Source organism: Quercus lobata, chromosome 10 (assembly GCF_001633185.2).
Source record: "Quercus lobata isolate SW786 chromosome 10, ValleyOak3.0 Primary Assembly, whole genome shotgun sequence".
Taxonomy (NCBI): Eukaryota; Viridiplantae; Streptophyta; class Magnoliopsida; order Fagales; family Fagaceae; genus Quercus; species Quercus lobata.
Genome location: NC_044913.1, coordinates 7545472 through 7564793, shown reverse-complemented (window position 1 = coordinate 7564793; position 19322 = coordinate 7545472). Strand labels below are relative to the sequence as shown.

At 38.2% G+C, this 19322-nt stretch overlaps 1 protein-coding gene across 1 annotated transcript; it reads right to left on the bottom strand.

Annotated features, from left to right (window-relative positions):
* Positions 1–1192: 1192 nt before the first annotated feature.
* On the bottom strand, positions 1193–11520 carry LOC115965719 (proteasome subunit beta type-4-like). The gene is made up of 5 exons (XM_031085017.1): positions 11468–11520; positions 10137–10266; positions 9817–9976; positions 9537–9722; positions 1193–1261 (listed from the first exon to the last, which is right to left on the bottom strand). Exons 1-5 carry the CDS (start codon positions 11484–11486, stop codon positions 1193–1195), a joined length of 564 nt encoding a protein of 187 aa, XP_030940877.1. The 5' UTR covers positions 11487–11520.
* Positions 11521–19322: the final 7802 nt, after the last annotated feature.

The window sequence follows — 19322 nt, the reverse complement described above, 5'->3', positions numbered from 1 at the left end:
AATTCTGTCTTAATACTTACTACTGAATATAACTCGAGCTCTAAAAGTTCTATATGGAAGAGCCAGCATGGTTGAACAAATGGGATGAAGAGACAGCCCAATAAATATCAAGGTACCTGAATATAAAGGTATGATAAGCCCTTGTGGAAGGTCCAAGATCAACCTGTGGGAGGCTAGGGTTGTGAGGAAGGGGAAGTGTTCTCTAGCCTAAAAGCAAAACAAAATAAAATGAGCTTGCTCAAATTAAAACTGTTCACATGTTCCTTCTTAATTCCACTTCTCACATTACACGAAGTTAGAATGTGGCCCCTTCTATAACTTCAGAGGATTGGACATATTTTGTGAGCAAGACAACACCCTCCAATGGCTTTTAATTACAATGCTGAATATAAAACCTAGATGAACATACTTTTTGAGTCATCACTCATAGAGGCCCAAAAAAGAAAGAAAATTAGGCCTGGAATTGACTACCAATGAGCCATTCAGTGTTTCACAGAAAGATGACAGATGCAATTAATTACTCTTTGAAGCAAACTCCTGTATGATGTTAGGAGTTTACCCTTACCTGATGATCATCAAAGAGGTCATCTGAGAAGTTGGACCCAACCTGAAACTCTAAGCCACACAGACAGGCACATCCTTGCATTCATACAAGCATATACAAACACATGAACTTGATCCACAACACCTAAGTTGCCCCAGCCTGACATGCCAATTTGAGACCAAGCACAGATAGGCAGGGTTAACTTAAGAGCTGAGAGTTTTAATTCAAACATTGGGCCAAGTTCGACTTGATCTGATCTCTAACCGGATTCGGCTTAAACAAGTTGCATCTATGGTACACCTTGCACAGGTTCTATTTACTTAAAAGTACACCCATCATTTAAATATTGGTAACATGCAAAAAACACTCTCCTAAAGGCAAAGAGCTAATAGGGGACGTTATAACAACCAAAAAAAGAGGGAACCAAACAGTGATTGGCATGTATAGTTCAAATTTATTTGATTACTCCATTGTTGTCACTGCCCAACCAGTCACCATATCAAGCCTGAAACAAAAATTATCAACACCCTTACAAGTTCATAGTTTGAGCAAACATAAACATGTATCACATCTCAATTATACTCCTACTTGGTCATGGTCAATTACCATGACCCTTCAGCACCTACTGTTGGATTCTGGAAAGCAGAGTTAACCCCAGAAAGTCTTCAGTGAGTATGGCTGAGAAATGGTTACACCTTCTTCAGTGATTTTTGCTATCTGTGAAATCAAAATTTCAGGCATATTAATTGATTATTTATGGAAAACTAGAAAACCAGGCTTCCATCTAGAACTAAATTATAAAAATAAAAAAAGGTAATTGAAGTACAGCAATTATAAGAAACAAACTGATCTGATTCATATTCTGGCCACCTCCACAAAGCACATTATGTTGGGTACATATATGCGCCTGCTTGTGCAGTAGCTTATAATCATGTCAAATTCAAATAGAATGGTAAGATATGGAAATACTTGAAAACATTCAGCAAATAAAACAAGATATATTAGGGGTATTACAACTTTTTTACTACAAGAGGTTTATAAACTAACGTGTGATTCCTAGAAGTTCATTGTTTTTTCTTTTCCATTCTTAACTTCTCAGCCGCTTAAAACTTGCACTCATGATATTGTTCCTTTTCAACAATTGTTATTTTGTGTCTTAGCAATGAAAATCTTTTTTGTAGAATAATGAGAAATTATAAAGCTAATAGGGACATACCTACTTCAAGTCGCCTGCCTTGGATAATAATAAGACAATTAATTATTATTAACCATCTTTCATAATTACAAGTTTGATTAGAAAAGGAAAAGGGAATGACACATAAAACAATGTGTACAAACCCTCTTCAAAGAATACAAATCACATATAAAGGGAGTAAAACAAACATCAACAAAAGGCCTGGAAAGGACGCTGCCTAAGTCACGCATCCAATCAAACAATGAAATAATGAAGCAGATAGGAATGCCTACTTCAAATGACCAGCCTTGGATGATAATAGGACAATGAAATTATTACTGACCATCTCGTTTTTTGATAAGTAAAAGTTTTATTAGAAAAGGAAGTGGGAAGATACATAAAATGATGTGTACAACTTCAAAGAATACAGATAAAAAATAAAGGGAGTAAAAAAATTCAACAAAAGACATGGAAAGGACACCGCCTAAGGCAAGCATCCAATCAAACAAAGTGTGCAAAATATGCTCTGAGCACATAAGGACGCTCCTCCATCAAAGACCCACTTGTTCCTCTCAAGCCATAGATTCCACATGATGCATAAGGGCAAAGATTGCTGCACCTTAGCTGCTCTATAGTGCTGATTCCGCACCTTAGCTGCTCTATAGTGCTAATTCCGCTGAAACTAACCTTGCCAAAATTGCAGCAGCTCTCAGCTACAGATTTGGGCATCACCTGACTTAGCTCAAACAGAGCGAGGACACAAGATCAAATGTCCGATGCCACACAGCAATGAAGAAGCAGGTGATCAATAAATTCCCCACTATGCTTGCACATACAAAACCAATCAACTATCAATTTATACCTCTTAGAAGGTTGTCAACAGTTGGGATTTTTCCAAGAGCTGTGTAGTCCACCCGAAGAACACCACCTTCCATGGACCTTGGCCCTTCAGATGCTCTTCCAAGGAAGGGTGCAAATTCCTGTATAATTCCTAAGGGCATCATAGTGCAATCAAACCTTAAATACTCCATTTCTTTACTGGCATCTACACTGCTCTATCGGGACCAGAAAAGGAAGGCAGGTTAAGATAAAGAATCTCAAATCCTGGAAAGGCTAAAGGAATTGAGGATTCCAATGTCTACCCTCATTATTGACCATCTATTTGAAAATCCAATTTGGACGTTTTGAACCATATTGGGGTCACTGCGGAACATTCAGTAAACACCTCCCTTCCCCCCACCCCCCACCTCCCACCCCTGCACCTCTTTTTTGGGGTTGGCAGAATTCTCATGATTGCCTACATGCATGAAGGCCTATGAAGCACGGGTGCGTTTCGGGACTCGGGTGCGGGTGCGGGTGCGGGTGCGGGTGCGGGTGCGGGACTCGGTAATTTTTGAAAAAGGTGGGTGCGGGTGCGGGTGCGGGTACGGTGGGACTCGGCGATTAAAAAATTATTAAAAATATTTTTAATATATTACTAAGCATGCTTTTTTATATAATAATAATAGAAAACTCATATTATAATAATAATAATATTAATAAATAGTATAGAAATATAATAATAAAATAAATAGATAATAATAAGTAAAACAAAAAAAAAAAAAGTAGGAGGCTCTCACGTGTAGCTTCCCATTAAAAAAAAAAAAAAGAAGATGTGGCTCTCACGTTTGGTCAGAGAGGCACAAAAAACAAAGGAGTTTTTGTACTTACCAAAAAAAGAGAAACAGAAGTTACAGAACACTTTAAAAAAAAAAAAAAAAAAAACAGAGAACAACTCAGTAGAACACGAAGAAGCAAAGATCCAGTCCAGTCCAGTCCAGAAGGTTTTTTTTTTTTTTCCTTACTGGCCGATTTCCTTTTTCTGGCCGAAACACGCCGATATTCTGCTAATAGGATCTGATTCGGCCCAAATCGGCGCAAATCCATCCGGTTCGGCGCGAATCGGCGTGCGTCGGAGCCGAATCGGCGAGAGTCGGCGCCGATTTGAGCCGCGTCGGTGCGAGTCGGGAAATCCACGTGGCACGACGCGGCACGGACACGCGGTCTGCGGCGCCCCTCCCGCATCCAGCCGCGTCGGACGCGGGTGCGTTGGGTCCGGAGTCGCATCCGTGCATCCCAGATGAAGGCACACATGTATACAGACAAACACAACAAGAAAAGGAGAGAAAGGTTATATTTTTTATTTATTTCTAAGTTACAAAAGCACTCCATTGGGTTTTGAACCTCTGACCTTTCCCTTCAGTCATTCTTATGGCAAAAGGAAGTACCATGTGATCTAGAGCTCATTGGTAGAGAGGGTATTTGAGACAGGATTTAAAAATCATCTAAAATTTCAAGAAAAAAAAATCACAAAGATATCCAATTTTATGAATTAACAAATAAAAATGATAGGAAGAAAATAACAAAGTTAGAGCATCCACAGCAGTGGAGCTAAAAATTTAGTTTTTTAACTCCACCAAAAGTTACTTTATCTATTTTACCTACATACATGCTGCAGCAGTGAAACTATTTTAGCTTTTAACACAATAAAATAATATAAACATCACAATAAAATAATATATCCATTACAATAAAATAATATATCATATACAATAAACAACAATCACAACCAACTTCAACCGCCACCGCCGTCGCCGTCGCCGCCGCCGCGCCACCGTCGCCGACAACTCTTTTTCCACCGCCGTCGCCGCCACTGCCACTGACGACTCTTTTTTCACCGTCGCCGCCGCCGCCGATAGCAAATAATCGTCTAGTGTTAACAAGTGATTTTTTTAACCCCAAATTATACTCGTACATTTTTTTTTTTTTACTAAAACAATTTCTCAATTATCATGATAGCCTATTATCGTCTCAATTTTCCGGAAGCAACCTTGGAACAATGTGAACTATGAAATAAAGGAACTTTATAAGAAAACATATAAAATAGAATACATATTATAGCAAGAACAATGTAGTCCATAGATTTGCTCACATACATAACTCAAACCAAATTATAATAAAACTCACACACTCGCACAAGTTCCTATGACTCATACTTCTCAACATACAAAAAAGAAAGTTCCTACGACTCGCCTTGCAATTGCCATAAATGTTCAATAAGGTTCGATTGGAGTTGAAAATGAATTTTTCAGTCTCTAATGTGTCCATGCCTCTCAATGTATGACAAAAATTCATCACTTTGTTCACGTAACATTTGCAGAAGAGGATTATCCACTCCATCATTTTGTTCATAATCCAAATCTACCACTTCATTATCATCCCGCTCATCTTCAACAATCATATTATGGAGAATTATACACGCTTTCATGATTTTTTTTAGTGTTTCAAGATGAAAAAATCGTGCAGGTCCACGGATAATTGCGAAACGTGCTTGAAGCACTCCAAATGCACGCTCAACATCCTTCCTATACGCCTCTTGGGCTGCTGCAAATAATTTATATTTCTGTCCTTGTGGAGCTGGGATTGTTTTCACAAATGTTGCCCACTTTGGATATATACCATCAGCAAGGTAATATCCTATAGTGTAGTCATGACCATTAATTGAGTAATGTATTGTAGGAGCACGTCCTTCAGCAAGTTCATTAAATACATGAGATCGCTCTAACACATTAATATCATTATTTGACCTAGGTAACTCAAAAAATGCATGTCATATCCAAAGATCATATGATGCTACTGCCTCCAAAATAATAGTAGGCTCACGTGTATGACCACAATATTGACCTTTCCATGCAGATGGACAATTTTTTCACTTCCAATGCATGCAATCAATTGAACCTAACATACCTGGAAAACCTCGACGTTCGCCGTGAGCTAACAGTCTAGCAATGTCTTCATTGTTTGGCTTTCTCAAGTATTCTTCAGAGAAAACATCAATTACTATAGTAACAAATTTTTTCAAACTTTCTAATGTAGTAGTTTCTCCAATCTGCACATATTCATCTATCAAATCACCCGATACTTCATACGCAAGCATTCTAAGTGCAGCAGTTATCTTTTGTAATAAAGATAAACCAAGTTTGTTGGCACTATTTCTTTTTTTGAACAAAGTAAGAGTCATGAGCTTCAACTTGAGATTGAATATGAAGAAAAAGAGAATGCTTCATCCGAAATCTCCTACGAAATAAAGCGGGTGGATATATTGGTGTGGGAGCAAAATAATCAAGAAAAAGCCTCTCATGGCCTACCAAATGATTACGATGGATAGAACGACGATGACGCTTAGGTTGTGATGCTTCCACAACAAATTCTTCGATTATCTCATCTTCATCTGAGTCATCAAGAAGGAACTTGCGAAACAAATAGTGATTCATGGATGCAATCTTCAAGACAATTGGAAATCAATTATTACTATAGATGCAAGATTAAAATCAAGTGACATAAACCACAACAAAATAAATATAACTAATTCACGCACAAATCACAACACAAACACATACATCTAAAAAAAAAAAAACTTGGAAATACTATGAATGCTCATTGTTCATAGATTTATTCTAAAACCTGTCATCTCAAAACCAAGCATATGATACTAGGAATGTTCAATGAATAGAAATAATTGGATGAAAGACACTCATAGTGGCTGTAACAGCAAGATATATAATAGCAAAATATATAATAGGCACTCATAGTGGCTGTAATACTTATAGTTGATCAAATAATAGTTTCATTGGATCAAAGAATTATATCAATGCCTATTACAAGATCAAATGGAATTTAACAAAAGATAAAAAAGATTGCACTTCAAAGTCTTTGTTAGATTACACTTCAAGTCACAACACAAATACATACATATAGTTTAAGATAATTCATCAAGTGACATAAGCCACTACAAAATACATAAAAGTCTAAACTACATCCAAAGTACAATTAAACCCATTAATTACGTGATCTTCGTTTTGCCATGATTTCCTCTTGGAGTTGTTCATAAAAAGCTTTTTGTGTTCTGGTTAAGCCACTTGTATCTATCATCATGATTCTCTCTTCCTCTAACCTTTCTTCCCGCTCACATTTTTTCTCCTCAATCATCATTCTTTCCTTCTCAATCTTAAGTTTTTCTTCCCTACTTTCCTTTTCAATCTCAAGTTTTTCCCTCTCAAAAGACATTTTTTCCTCTTCCAACCGAGTTACATCTTCAATCAATTTCAATTTTTTCTTCAAATATTCCCCTACATCTTTTCCAGTGGCTTTGTTCTTTGGGATGGCCTTTTTGGCCTTCCTACCAATAGGTCTCTCAAAATTGGAAGTGTCACCAAGTCCGGACCCACAATCCCCTTCACTAATAGATATTGCCTCTAAAGTTGGAGGCACGGATGATCTCAATCTAGCACTGTTAGGATCGGCAAACTTTGGTTGGTCCTTTAACATGAGCCAACAATGGTCAAGAAGAAAGGGTTTCTTGTGCTTCTCTAAATACAAAGCCTTCGCATTGGTAATCTAAAAAAAATTGAAACAAATATAACATGATTAATATCTCCAAACTATTGGTGAATGGACATGTTAACACTATTGTAATATAATTTATACCTTATCTTCTTCGGTTATACTACTTTGATGAAGTGCGTTAATTTAAGCCATACACCCAGCAAACTTATTTGTCTTTTCACTAATCGTACCCCAATGACTTAGCAAGGAGATAACAGTATGTGTGGTACCGGATGTATTGTACTGCATAAAATATTCTCAAACTTTTTGACTACAGGTATTTTGTGTTTGTTCATTACTGTTTATGGCATCAGCACTAGTATTGAGTCATGCTGCCACTAAGAGTTTATCTTCCTCTACAGTAAAGTTAGAGCCCCGTTTTCCTTTTGTAGAAGAGTAATTTTCAACTTGTGGTGAAGGTGGAGGTGGAGAATCAGAAACTGACACAGGAGTATTTTGAGACGTTTCCAAAAATTGTGAGTCAATTTCTATATCCCCGTTCATGATACCCGTGATAAATGTTAGGTCTCTATGTAACTTTGTGTCCCTATGTGACTCCATAAAATTAGAAAAAATATATATAAACTTCCCTGCACACAGAAAATTTCCAAACTAACATTTATATCAACACAACAAATTACAGAGACATTTATCTTACATTTATAGACAAATTATAGAGATATGCATTAGTGCTTATAGTATGTAATGCTTATAGAGATATGCATTAGTGTATACATTTATACATTTATATTACATTTCAATTTCTCCCATCAAATTTTACTAGGATTGGAGCAACAAGCTTGCAATAGTATGTAATGGTGGAAAATACTAGCTCAATGCTTCAAGTAATCTTTTACAGTTTCTTTGTTCTAGAATGCTGGCATTTCAAATTAGGGGTCAGTTGTGAGCATTAGGCTTTCAGAATCCTCCCAAAAAAAAAAAAGGCTTTCAGAATCCTCGTATTTGGTTGATATAGGGACATAAATTATTTGCTAACTATTTTATTCCTACATAGGATTGATGGGCTTAATTTACCATGGTGAAAAGATGTGTAAGCTGGACTTTCTGTGTACTGTAGGTCCTGTCTATTAGCATTTCTAATTCACCGAATTTAGGAAAGCCTATAATGTATGAAAGTTCAAATTGTCTGCTTTTCGCCAAAGAAATTATAAAACCCAAAATAAAATTAGCTATAATGATTTGAATTAATTACTTTCTCAAATGTCACCAAGAGCTTTGTGATTTATATTACAGAGACATTTATATTACGGAGACCACACAACAAATTACAGTGACCCAATACATTCATGTGGTTTTGTGCAACACAACAAATTACAGTGACCACCCAAACATGTAAACTTCCCTGCACAAATTACAGAGACCATAGAAACCACACAACAAATTCCTGCAAACAGAAAATTCCCAATACATTCCTCCATTTAGATGTTATACCCAACAAAAAAAGCAAAAAAAATAACACCATTTACCCAAATCAACATAGCAACAACACCATTTTTCACCACAAAATAACACTAAACCCAGAAAAATTAAGCCATGAAAAAATTCACTACAAAAGAAAAGAGAGAGATGAGTGAGATGAGAGCTTGATGAGTGAGAGAGATGAGAGCTTGCGACGACGTGAGCTGGGCTGGGACAGCGACGGACGGCGTGGGCTGGGCTGGGACGGTGACAGCGTGGAGAGCTTGATGAGTGAGAGAGATGAGAGCTTGCGACGGCGTGGGCTGGGCTGGGCTGAGACGGCCACGGTGATGAGTGCTTGATGAGTGAGAGAGATGAGTGATCTGATGAGTGCACAGTGGAGATATAGAATAAAAGAATGAAAAAAATAAGGTGAGTTTTATTATTTTAATCGGGTGTTGGATTAAAAAAAATATTTTTTTTTTTAGATGAGTGCTACAGTGCACATCTATAGGTAGATGTGCACTGTAGCAAATCAGCTAAATTTTATGAATTTGGCTCCACTATTGCAAGCCTTTTTTGCTATATTGGTGGAGCTAAAATAGCATTATAGTTTTTTAGCTCCACTGCTGCAAATGCTCTTAAAGTTACAATTTCAAAAGATAATAAAACTAAATGATTTAAAATCGTGTGGAATATATACAAATTTCACCCCAAAAAATGGACACAAAATGATCAAAAATTTGATGAGCATAAACCAAAAAGAGAGAGAAGAAGAAGAATAAGAAAGAAACAACAAAGCATGCAGAGAAGTTGTGGAAACCAGTGAAACTACAATCTTCGCTTCGCTGACAGGTCAAACAACTAGAAAAAGATTATGTTACATGCTATATCGTTGCATAGCCCATTACTTATACACTAAGAGTTTTGGTATGTAACAGAAACCATTAAGTGAACAATAATGAGGAACCAAACCTGGAGCTTGTTGACAGCAGTAGTATCACAATATAGAAGTACACGCATGCATTTCTCCAGCAACTTAACACCATCCTCAAAGCTCAGGTTATTATGCCACTCATCACGAAGAATTGGCCTTGCAAGGTGATTCCCAAATCCAGTGGCCACATGGTTGTCCTCAAAATTTACGCCTATCATGCTGACCTGGATAAGAATCACAAATTACAGATTGATTAATATCCTTAAATGCAAATTGCTTACAGTTCTGCAACGATTAAAAGGTGTAGTTGAGGTTTACCATGCCAAGGTATTTCTGTCCATTTTTCACTCCACCAAGTATAAGTGAATTCCATAGTGGATTAAACTTGTTACGCCTATTATACATCACTCGGGTTAAATAGCTGTGCACCTCTTTAGGACCTAAAGAGTTCCTGTCATCCCACATGTTGTCATATAGACTGCAAAAATAATCCCCGATACCAACAATCACTTAGCAAGTAGAAAACAATACAAGCAAACACAAATACCCAGAAAAGATAACAAGGAAGGACAAAAATTGTGATGTTCCAACTTTTGCTACTTTCCAAGTACTTTTTTCCTCTTAAACAACCTGCGTACATTAGCTCATCAAGATAACGTAGAATCTCCTGAAAATCACTAATTTCTCCACTTGCACTAAGAAGAGAATGTTTTCCAATTGGCTTCAATCGCTCAACACTCTTGTATCGCAAGGTATATCCATAAGAACCTGCCAATTAATCCATACATGATAATGAAAAACCAATAGAAAAGTATCTAATTGTTATAGATGAGCACAAAAAAGTGCATATCCTAAAATGTTTCTAATAAGTCATGACATCCAAAATCAGAAGTTCTGGAACAAGTTAATAGCAATTCCGGGTCAGGAGAAATACAATATATCTCACAAATAAAGATGCACCTCAGGCAGTATAGAAAAACCAAAACAGGAAGAAAAGAGTTGACGGTAGATGATGGTAACCATAGGTGATAGAACACATCTAGTCACTAATCTAACAAGTAAACAAATTGCCATATGATTCAGACAGAAAATAAATTGCCATGTCTATATCTGGGATCTAAGGCAGAAGAATTAGTTGCCCTCAAATCAGCAAACACAATGTACAACCACCCTAACCCTGACTCCCAAATGAATTGCTGAAACTTTGGAGTGTGTGCTACATTGCCACTCCTTTGAAGTTATCTGTTGCACACTACGCATACCATAGATGATAGTATTTACAAAACTGGAAAGAAAGCACAAAATAATAATAATAAAATCCACCAATATGGAATGGTCAGCCACAAGGTAAAAAAAAAAAAAAAAAAACCATGGTCGAACAGGAAAATCAAAGACTTAATAAATTCAAGTAACATAACTTCATTAAAAAAAGACCAAAAGGGGCATGTCTCCAAAGCACACCATGATTATACAAGAGGGACGCTTAAAAATTAGCAGAAAACTTATCTTCCAAGAGAAGCAATTAATGGAAATCTTTAAAAAAATAAAAGAAAAATAAAAAAGTCCTAGAGAGGGAAAGTGAGAAATCATCCACTAAGCAAAATGTAACCATCTTTGGCTAGCATTCATTCTTTGATTTGACATGTTTCACGCATTTTGCAAGTGCCATGGACTGAATGTGTCCAAGCATTTGAAATTAAAGTATATCATAGAGAAAAACACTAGTAGAATATGCATTAACCATGTCAAAAATAGAAGATTAATAGCAAATTTGCCTTTGTGAATATAAAACCAAAACCAAAACCAAAACCAAAACTATATTCTTGTTCTTTTTCTTTTCTTTTATTCACTTTCTTAAATTTCTCAGCAGCCAAAGGGGTCCAAGAACGATATCAATCAAGTCATAAATAGAAGAAAAAAAATGAATATATGAAATTGCAATTAATTATGAACTGATTTAGTATCTAACCTCCCATGTCAGCAGCCATAAGAATTCCATCCTTGTATTTGATAGCAACTACAGATGTAATAGTGACATATGGATTCCAAAACAAACAAAAAGGGGTTAAAAACCTTCTTTTTTTTTTTTTTTTTTTTACATAAAATTTATGTTGTTAAAGATAACAACAATTTTTTCTCCATAATTTGAATATACCAATCAATTCTTGTTTTAAGAGGGAAAATGACTGCGTTCAGATAGTACTCCAAGAGCTGGTTGCCCTGAACTCATGACCCTTCCACCTCCCCCCTCCCACCCCATCTCTCAGCCAACACCCTTCCCTCCTTTGCCCCCCTTTTTACCATTGCCTTTCAACCAGCCACCCCTTCTTCTCCCTGATCTTTTTCCTTCACCATTCCCATCACCGTTTGGTATTTTTTCCATATCACTCTTTCTGTCCACCTCTTTCTCTTTCTCCTTCTCTGATCACCCCACCTATGTCAGACCGGCCCTTACACCCACCTGTACTACCTAGACCAACCACCACTTTATCACCCACACCCCTACCTAACTTTTTGCCCTTCCCTTTCTCAGCTCTTAAATCTCCTAAGGGCAAAGAGGGCAGTTTTGGCTCCTTTCACATTGCCTCCAAAACCTTTTCCTTCTCTTTTGATAACGGGCGGGCAGATTCTTATGCTGTACACGAAAGCCATCGGGCTTTTAAAAGTTCTGTTTGGTTGAGTCATAAAGGATTGGAATGGTTTCTCTCATGTTTTGCTGATATCCGTGATTGGGTTCCAGGAACAGATGTTTTATGCAAATGGCATAGAGAAAACAATAAGTTGTTTGAATTTCGGGGACGGTTGAATAAGGCTGGAATCTTTGTGGAGATAGCTATATATTATGGTGAAGCTCGCCGTGGTTGTGTTATGGTACCTACAAGTTCAAACCGGTTTGGGTGGTGTTTGTTCTCAAAAGAGTTGGAGAGATTCCTATCAGGTCCAAACACTACTTGGGTGAAAGGGGGGAACTCCGATGAAGCTGCTGCTGGTGGTCCGACAGATGGAGGTGGACTTGGAGGGAATATGTTTTTCAAATTTGGTAACCAGCAGAAAATCAGAGACTTTGAGATTTCTAAAGCTGGTTCTGGTAATAACTTGCTGAAGGGAGTTTCTGGTGTGTCTGTAACTACCAAGAATGGGAGACCCACACGTGAATTCTTTTTTAAGTTGACTACTGCCAACCTGGCTTTGAGGGTGAATAAAGCTGATGGAGGGAAACGTATGGTGTCTTGGTTGAACCCAAAAAAGTCTTTTAAGCCCATTATTAGTGGGCCTGGTTGTTTAAGTTTTAATGATGTGGCTATGAAAGTCAAAGCTCATTTACCTAGCCCAATAAATAAGGCCCAGCTAGTGGATTCTTATTCTGGTGATTTGGGCGTGAGTCTCCATAGCGATCAGAATGGGTATGAGTTGGGTGAGAGCTCAAGGCTTTTGATGAAGCCATCGGTGGTCTTGGCAAGTCTAGAGGTTACGACGGGAGTCAAAATGCCCTCTCCCATCCCCGATAAAGCTACGGAGACGTTTACTTCCAACCCGAAGCCGTCACACCTAGGGAGGGAAGGTGATTCCGCAGATTCGAATACAGCGGTGGAGTCGCGATTCCATTGGGATCATGGTTATGTGGGCTCAAGGTCGTTTCTGCCACTGGGTACTCGGTGGGTTGACTCCAATCATTTTTCTATCTTGGCTAACTTGGGTAGAGAGGGGGATCCTTGGTCTGTGGAGGAAGTGGGTGATGTTTTTTCGGAGTCTCAGACCGAGGTGTATGACGGTAGTGACCCATACACAGGTAATGAGTTTTCTGGTCTTTCTGGCAGTGGGGAGCATGAGTGTGGCCCTTTAGAGTGTGTACCGTTGTCTCGGTGGGATCCTAAGGCAACGAAGGATATGGTGTTGAACAGGGTAGAGGAGGAGGGTGCACAGTCTAAATGGGTGTCCAATATAATGAGTAGTTTTTGCAAAATGGTGGGCTTTCCTATTGTAAGGCATGAAGCTCAGTGTGTGGCTTTATTTCTTCTTCTAGAACAAGAATGTCTTAAGATTGTTAACAAGGGAAGTGGTCGTAGACCTATTAACCCAGGTCAGAAAGGTCTTAGAGAACTTCAAGGTCTAGTTTCCACAGTAAATTACGATGGTTCCTCTTCTCGTTATAGAGTTTTGTCGAACAATTTGGGGGCTTTTGGTAGTTATAAATGACTTTAAGACTTCTTTCATGGAATGTTAGGGGGTTGAATAATCCTCGTAAGAGAGAGGTTTGTAAGAATCTTCTTAAGGAATGGAGGTGTGATATTGTTTGTCTCCAGGAAACTAAGCCTTCTTCGGTAAAATTTGCTGTCTTGCGAAGCTTATCGGGTAGTCCTTTCAATGATTGGGCTGTCTTGGATGCGGTTCAATCATCTGGGGGGGTTCTGCTGATTTGGGATAAGCGGGTGGTCGAGAAAATTGATGTGTTGGTTGGTCAGTTTTCAGTTAGTGTTCTTTTTAGGGGTGTTATGGATGGATTTGAATGGGTTTGTAATGGTATTTATGGTCCAAAGGCAGACCCTCTCAAGGCTGTTTTATGGGAGAAGTTATCAAGGGTGCGTACTCGTTGGAACATGTCCTGGTTTTTATTTGGTGATTTTAATGTTATTAGATATCCTTGCGAGAGGCTTGGCTGTGACTCTTTCAGCCCAACCATGTTTGCTTTTTCATATTTTATAGAGAATAATTTCCTAGTGGATTTACCATTAGAGGGGGCTTCTTTCACTTGGTTTAGGGATTCCAAACCGAAGTCTATGTCCTATATCGATAGGACATTGGTCTCTGCTGATTAGGAGGATCATTTTGGAAATGTGTCCCAGAGGGTGCTTCCTCGGGTTATTTCGGATCATTGCCCGATTTTGGCTGAATCTGGTGTTGTGGGGAAGGGGCACGGTGCTTTTAAGTTTGAGAACATGTAGTTAAAGGTGAAGGGCTTTGTTGAGTTGGTTCAACAGTGGTGGATTAGGTATTGCTTTACGGGATCACCTAGCTTTGTTTTGGCTCAGAAATTAAAGGCTCTTAAAGAAGATCTAAAAAAGTGGAATAAGGAGGTTTTTGGTGATTTGGCTTTTAAGAAGAAGAGTTTGTTGTCTGAATTACTGGGTTTGGATGGCAAGGAAGATATTCTAGGCCTTTCGAATGAGGATCAAGCTCGCCGTACTCAGGTTAAAGGTGAGATTGAAGTTTTAGCTTCCATGGAAAAGACTTTCTGGAGACAAAAGTCCCGAGCTCTGTATGTGAAGGAAGGTGATAACAATACATGCTTCTTTCATAGATTAGCAAATTCTCATAGAAGAGCTAATCATATTAGTAGTATTGAGGTGGATGGGGTATTATTTGAGGATGAACTTGATGTGCGGGCTCAGGTGGTCCAATTTTATCAGGAATTGTATACAGAAACGGACATGTGGCGTCCAACTGTGGATGGGTTGGATTTTGCTAGTATTGGGGAGGATGATAGGTTGTCTCTTGAGAGGGAGTTCTCGAAAGAAGAAGTCTCTCAGGCGCTGGCAAAGATGGAGGGGGATAAAACCCCTGGCCCGGACGGGTTCACCATGGCATTTTTTCATAAATGTTGGAAGGTGGTGGAGGATGATGTGATGGCTGTTTTCAAGTATTTTCATAGGTATTCAGTGTTTGAAAGGTCTCTTAATGCTTCTTTCCTCACTCTTATTCCTAAGAAATCTGATGCTGTCAATATCAAGGATTTTCAGCCTATTAGTTTGGTGGGCAGTGTTTACAAGTTGTTGTCTAAGGTGTTGGCGAATAGGCTAAGGGTGGTTTTAGACAGTTTGATCTCGGAGACCCAAAATTCCTTTGTTGGTGGAAGAAAAATTTTGGACTCAGTGTTAATTGCGAATGAGTGCTTGGATAGTAGATTGAAATGTCACTCCCCGGGTGTAGTTTGTAAGCTAGATATCGAAAAAGCTTACGATCACGTTAATTGGGATGCACTACTTTACTTGTTGAATAGGATGGGCTTTGGGTTGAAGTGGAGGGAGTGGATTAAGGCTTGCATTTCTACTGTTCACTTCTCAGTTCTTGTGAACGGTTCCCCGACAGGTTTTTTTGGAAGCTCTCGTGGGTTGAGACAAGGAGATCTTTGTCCCCTTTTCTTTTCCTTTTGGTTATGGAAGTTTTATCTCGAATCCTTAAGAAAACTGAGGATAGTGGTCTGCTTCATGGTTTTCATGTGGGACCAGTGAACTCTATTGTGATGCTTCTAAAGATCAGCTATTGGCTATTAGATTGGCTTTATCTTGCTTCCAAGCCTTTACTGGATTAAAGGTCAATGTGGGGAAGAGTGAGATTGTCCCGGTGGGGGAGGTTGGTAATATTGATGCTTTGGCTAATATTCTCAGTTGTAGGGTGGGTAGCTTGCCCATGAAATATTTGGGCATGCCTTTGGGCACCTCGTACAAGACTGCATCCATTTGGAACCCCATTTTGGAGTAGATGGAAAAGAAGCTAGCTGGTTGGAAGCGTCTTTACTTGTCTAAGGGTGGTAGACTTACTCTCCTGAAGAGTACCCTCTCTAGTCTTCCCACATACTATCTATCCTTATTTACCATCCCTGTAGCTGTGGCTGACAGATTAGAGCGTATTCAAAGGAATTTCTTGTGGGGGTCTTCGGAGGAGCGTTTTAAAAATTCTTTGGTGGCTTGGGAGAAGGTGTGTTCACCTCTAGAGATGGGTGGTTTGGGGGTTAGGAAGTTAGGTCACTTCAACAAAGCTCTATTAGGGAAATGGTTATGGAGGTTTGGCCAAGAAGGAACTAGTCTTTGGCTGAGGGTTATTGCCATCAAATATGGCAAGGATCAAGGGGGGTGGAATACTAAAGATTGTAGAAGGGCACACGGGGTGTGGCCTTTGGCGTGGTATTAATGTCGGTTGGGAGAGATTCTCCAAACACTTAGCTTTTGTGGTGGGTGATGGTTCCCGTATTCATTTTTGGCATGATAGGTGGGTTGGGGATTTCTCTCTTAAAATGCTCTATCCTCAATTATTTGCGTGTTCTAGTGACAAGGAAGCCTGTATTTTTGACTTGTTAGATCATCAAGAGGATAGGAGTAGTAGATGTTGGAATGTGAGATTTTATAGGAATTTTCATGAGAGGGAATTTGAGGCTGCCTTCTCTTTCCTAGAACTCATTCAATCTCGGATCCCACGAGGTATTGGATGGGATAAACCCCATTGGTGTCTTAGTAGGAACGGTAAGTTTGATACTCGGTCCTTCTATCTTAAGATCAGGGGTACAGCTCCTTCTCACTTCCCATGGAAGGGGATTTGGAAAGTCAAGGTGCCAAGGAGGGTGGCTTTCTTCTTGTGGACCGCAGCACATGGCCGGATCCTTACCTTGGATAATCTCCGAGGCCTCCATTTGGCGAATAGGTGTTGTATGTGTTGCTGTTTTGCGGAATCTGTGAACCATCTTCTCATTCACTGTCCAATAGCTTATGCTTTATGGGTGCAAATGTTACAAGCTTTTGGGATTCAATGGGTCATGCCGGGTTCTGTGGTGAGTTTGGTGTCTTGTTGGAGTAATGGGTTGGGAAATCATGCTTCGGACGTATGGAATATGGTTCCTGGTTGTTTGATGTGGGTTGTTTGGTTGGAAAGAAACCAGCGCTCTTTTGAGGCTCTGGAGAGAATGCTAGATCAGTTACAAGCGCTCAGCCGAAATACTCTTTTTGAATGGGCTAAGTGCTGGGGTTATTCAAATTGTTCTTTTTCTTTGGAATTCTTTTCTACCCTTAGTTGTGCCTCTTAAGTTGCTTTTCTTATTCTGTTTTCAATTGTTTTTGTTTGCTGTTTTTTGTGTTCACCATCATGAACACTTGTAATGGCTGTTTGCGTTTCTCTTGTTGAATAAAAGTCCTATTACTTATCAAAAAAAAAAAAAAAAAAAGATAACAAGCCCAATCCAAGTCAAGGCCCCAATCCTACTTCTACTTGATGTGCAAGCAAAGTATTATATTTGTAAAGCAAGTCTTGTAACCATGGTGAAATGTATGATTAGTCTAGGGTTTAGCCTCCTCTAAATATTCCACATTTAGAGGTAGAGCCCAAAGAGAGAGGTAGAGCCTCTTTTACAAATTGAATTTGCTATAACACTCTACTTATTCAGGAGTTGTAAAAACTCAAAGCTTTTAAAGATGAAAACTAAATAGAACTTAGTTTTCTTATTGATGAGTAAAAGTGATTACAAGCAACTAAGAATAGATAGAAAAAATCTAATCCCTTATATACAAAATCTAGAAAAGAAATAAGCAAAACTAACTTCCTTGATTAAGCAGGAAAACTATTTTAATCTAACCACTAATTACAAGCTAACACGTGAACTTAATTCATAATAGAAATTAGAACTAATCTGTCTAAGCATTTCACTAACACAATTACTAAAGAGATTGCAAAACACAGTTGTGTCACTAAGTGTCATCAAGTCCTCATTTACACAAAACGACCTCGTTTATTCTTCAGTTTATTCTTCAGTCTCACTCAGTCTTCTTTTGCGTTTTGTACTCTGGACTTGTATCTTCATTTCAACAGTAGTTAATATGCCAAAGTTGGTTTCCAAATTTTTTTGAGTCTTCTTTTGCACGCACACCTCTCCAAGCAAACAGAAGTTGGCTAGATCCAATAGAGATACACGTAGCTTTAAAACAATGGTCTTTCATGCTTCCAAATCATATCAGGATTAGCATTCACAACAACTGCCCTCCCAAGTATGGAATGTGATCCAATGAACAGTATCTACATGAAAAAAGAAAAAAAAAAAAAAGTAAAAAGTTACGAAAAAATTAAGATAGGCCAACAATTTAAGTAAACAAACAAGTAATAACACCAATAGTGATACCAAGGAATTGTAAAAGGTAATAAGAACTTAAAAGCCATTTCAAGGAAAGATCCTTCACATAAGTTCATGATATTTGCAAACAATTTAAAGCACACAATTCCAGGAAGATAAGGACATGCCTGGTCCTTCTCATATACTATAGCCTACTCTCTTGACATATAAAATAAACATACTGCAGGAACATATTTGCAAGAAAATGTTTCACGAACAACCTATTCACTGGGAATGTGACGAGGCTTTTCTAATATTTTTAATTCCTCCTTTACTCTATGTTCCCTTTTTTTTAGGAAATATTTGAAAACAGAAAATGACCACTCTAAAATTAAAAATGCAAAGGGAGTTCAAATCTCAAAAATTCTTGAACGCGGTGAATAACAGATTGGAAGAACATTGTAATCATAGAAAACTGAACTAGATGATCATAAGATTGAATGCCTGTTAGATTGGGAAGATTATTTAACATCTTATGAACTCAACTTATCGTCTTCCCGTTACTAGTTTGAATCTCAGCTTCCTCTCCATTTACATTTATTATTTATCCATCAATCCAAACTAATTCTGGATCTCCAACCCAAACATGAGAGCCAATAACAATGTTCTTTGGCATGCCCTGCAGCAGTTGAAATTTACAATATTATACATTGCTTAGGATCAAAGCTGATACACAAATATAAATTTTCTCATCATTTTTTTAGGGTAAGAATAGAAATTTACACACACACACACACACACAAGTAACATAATAGAAATTTGTTATATGCATATACAAATGCTAGCATTGGTGTGTGCCACAACAGACATTGATGTTTACATCCAATAAAAAGGAAGCTCAAGAGGGATTTCATGTTTTAGCTCATAAATTTCCAGACAAAGAAACCATGCAGACAGAGATCTCAATGGGTATTAACACACTTAGATATAGTTCATTCAAGATTTTATAGCA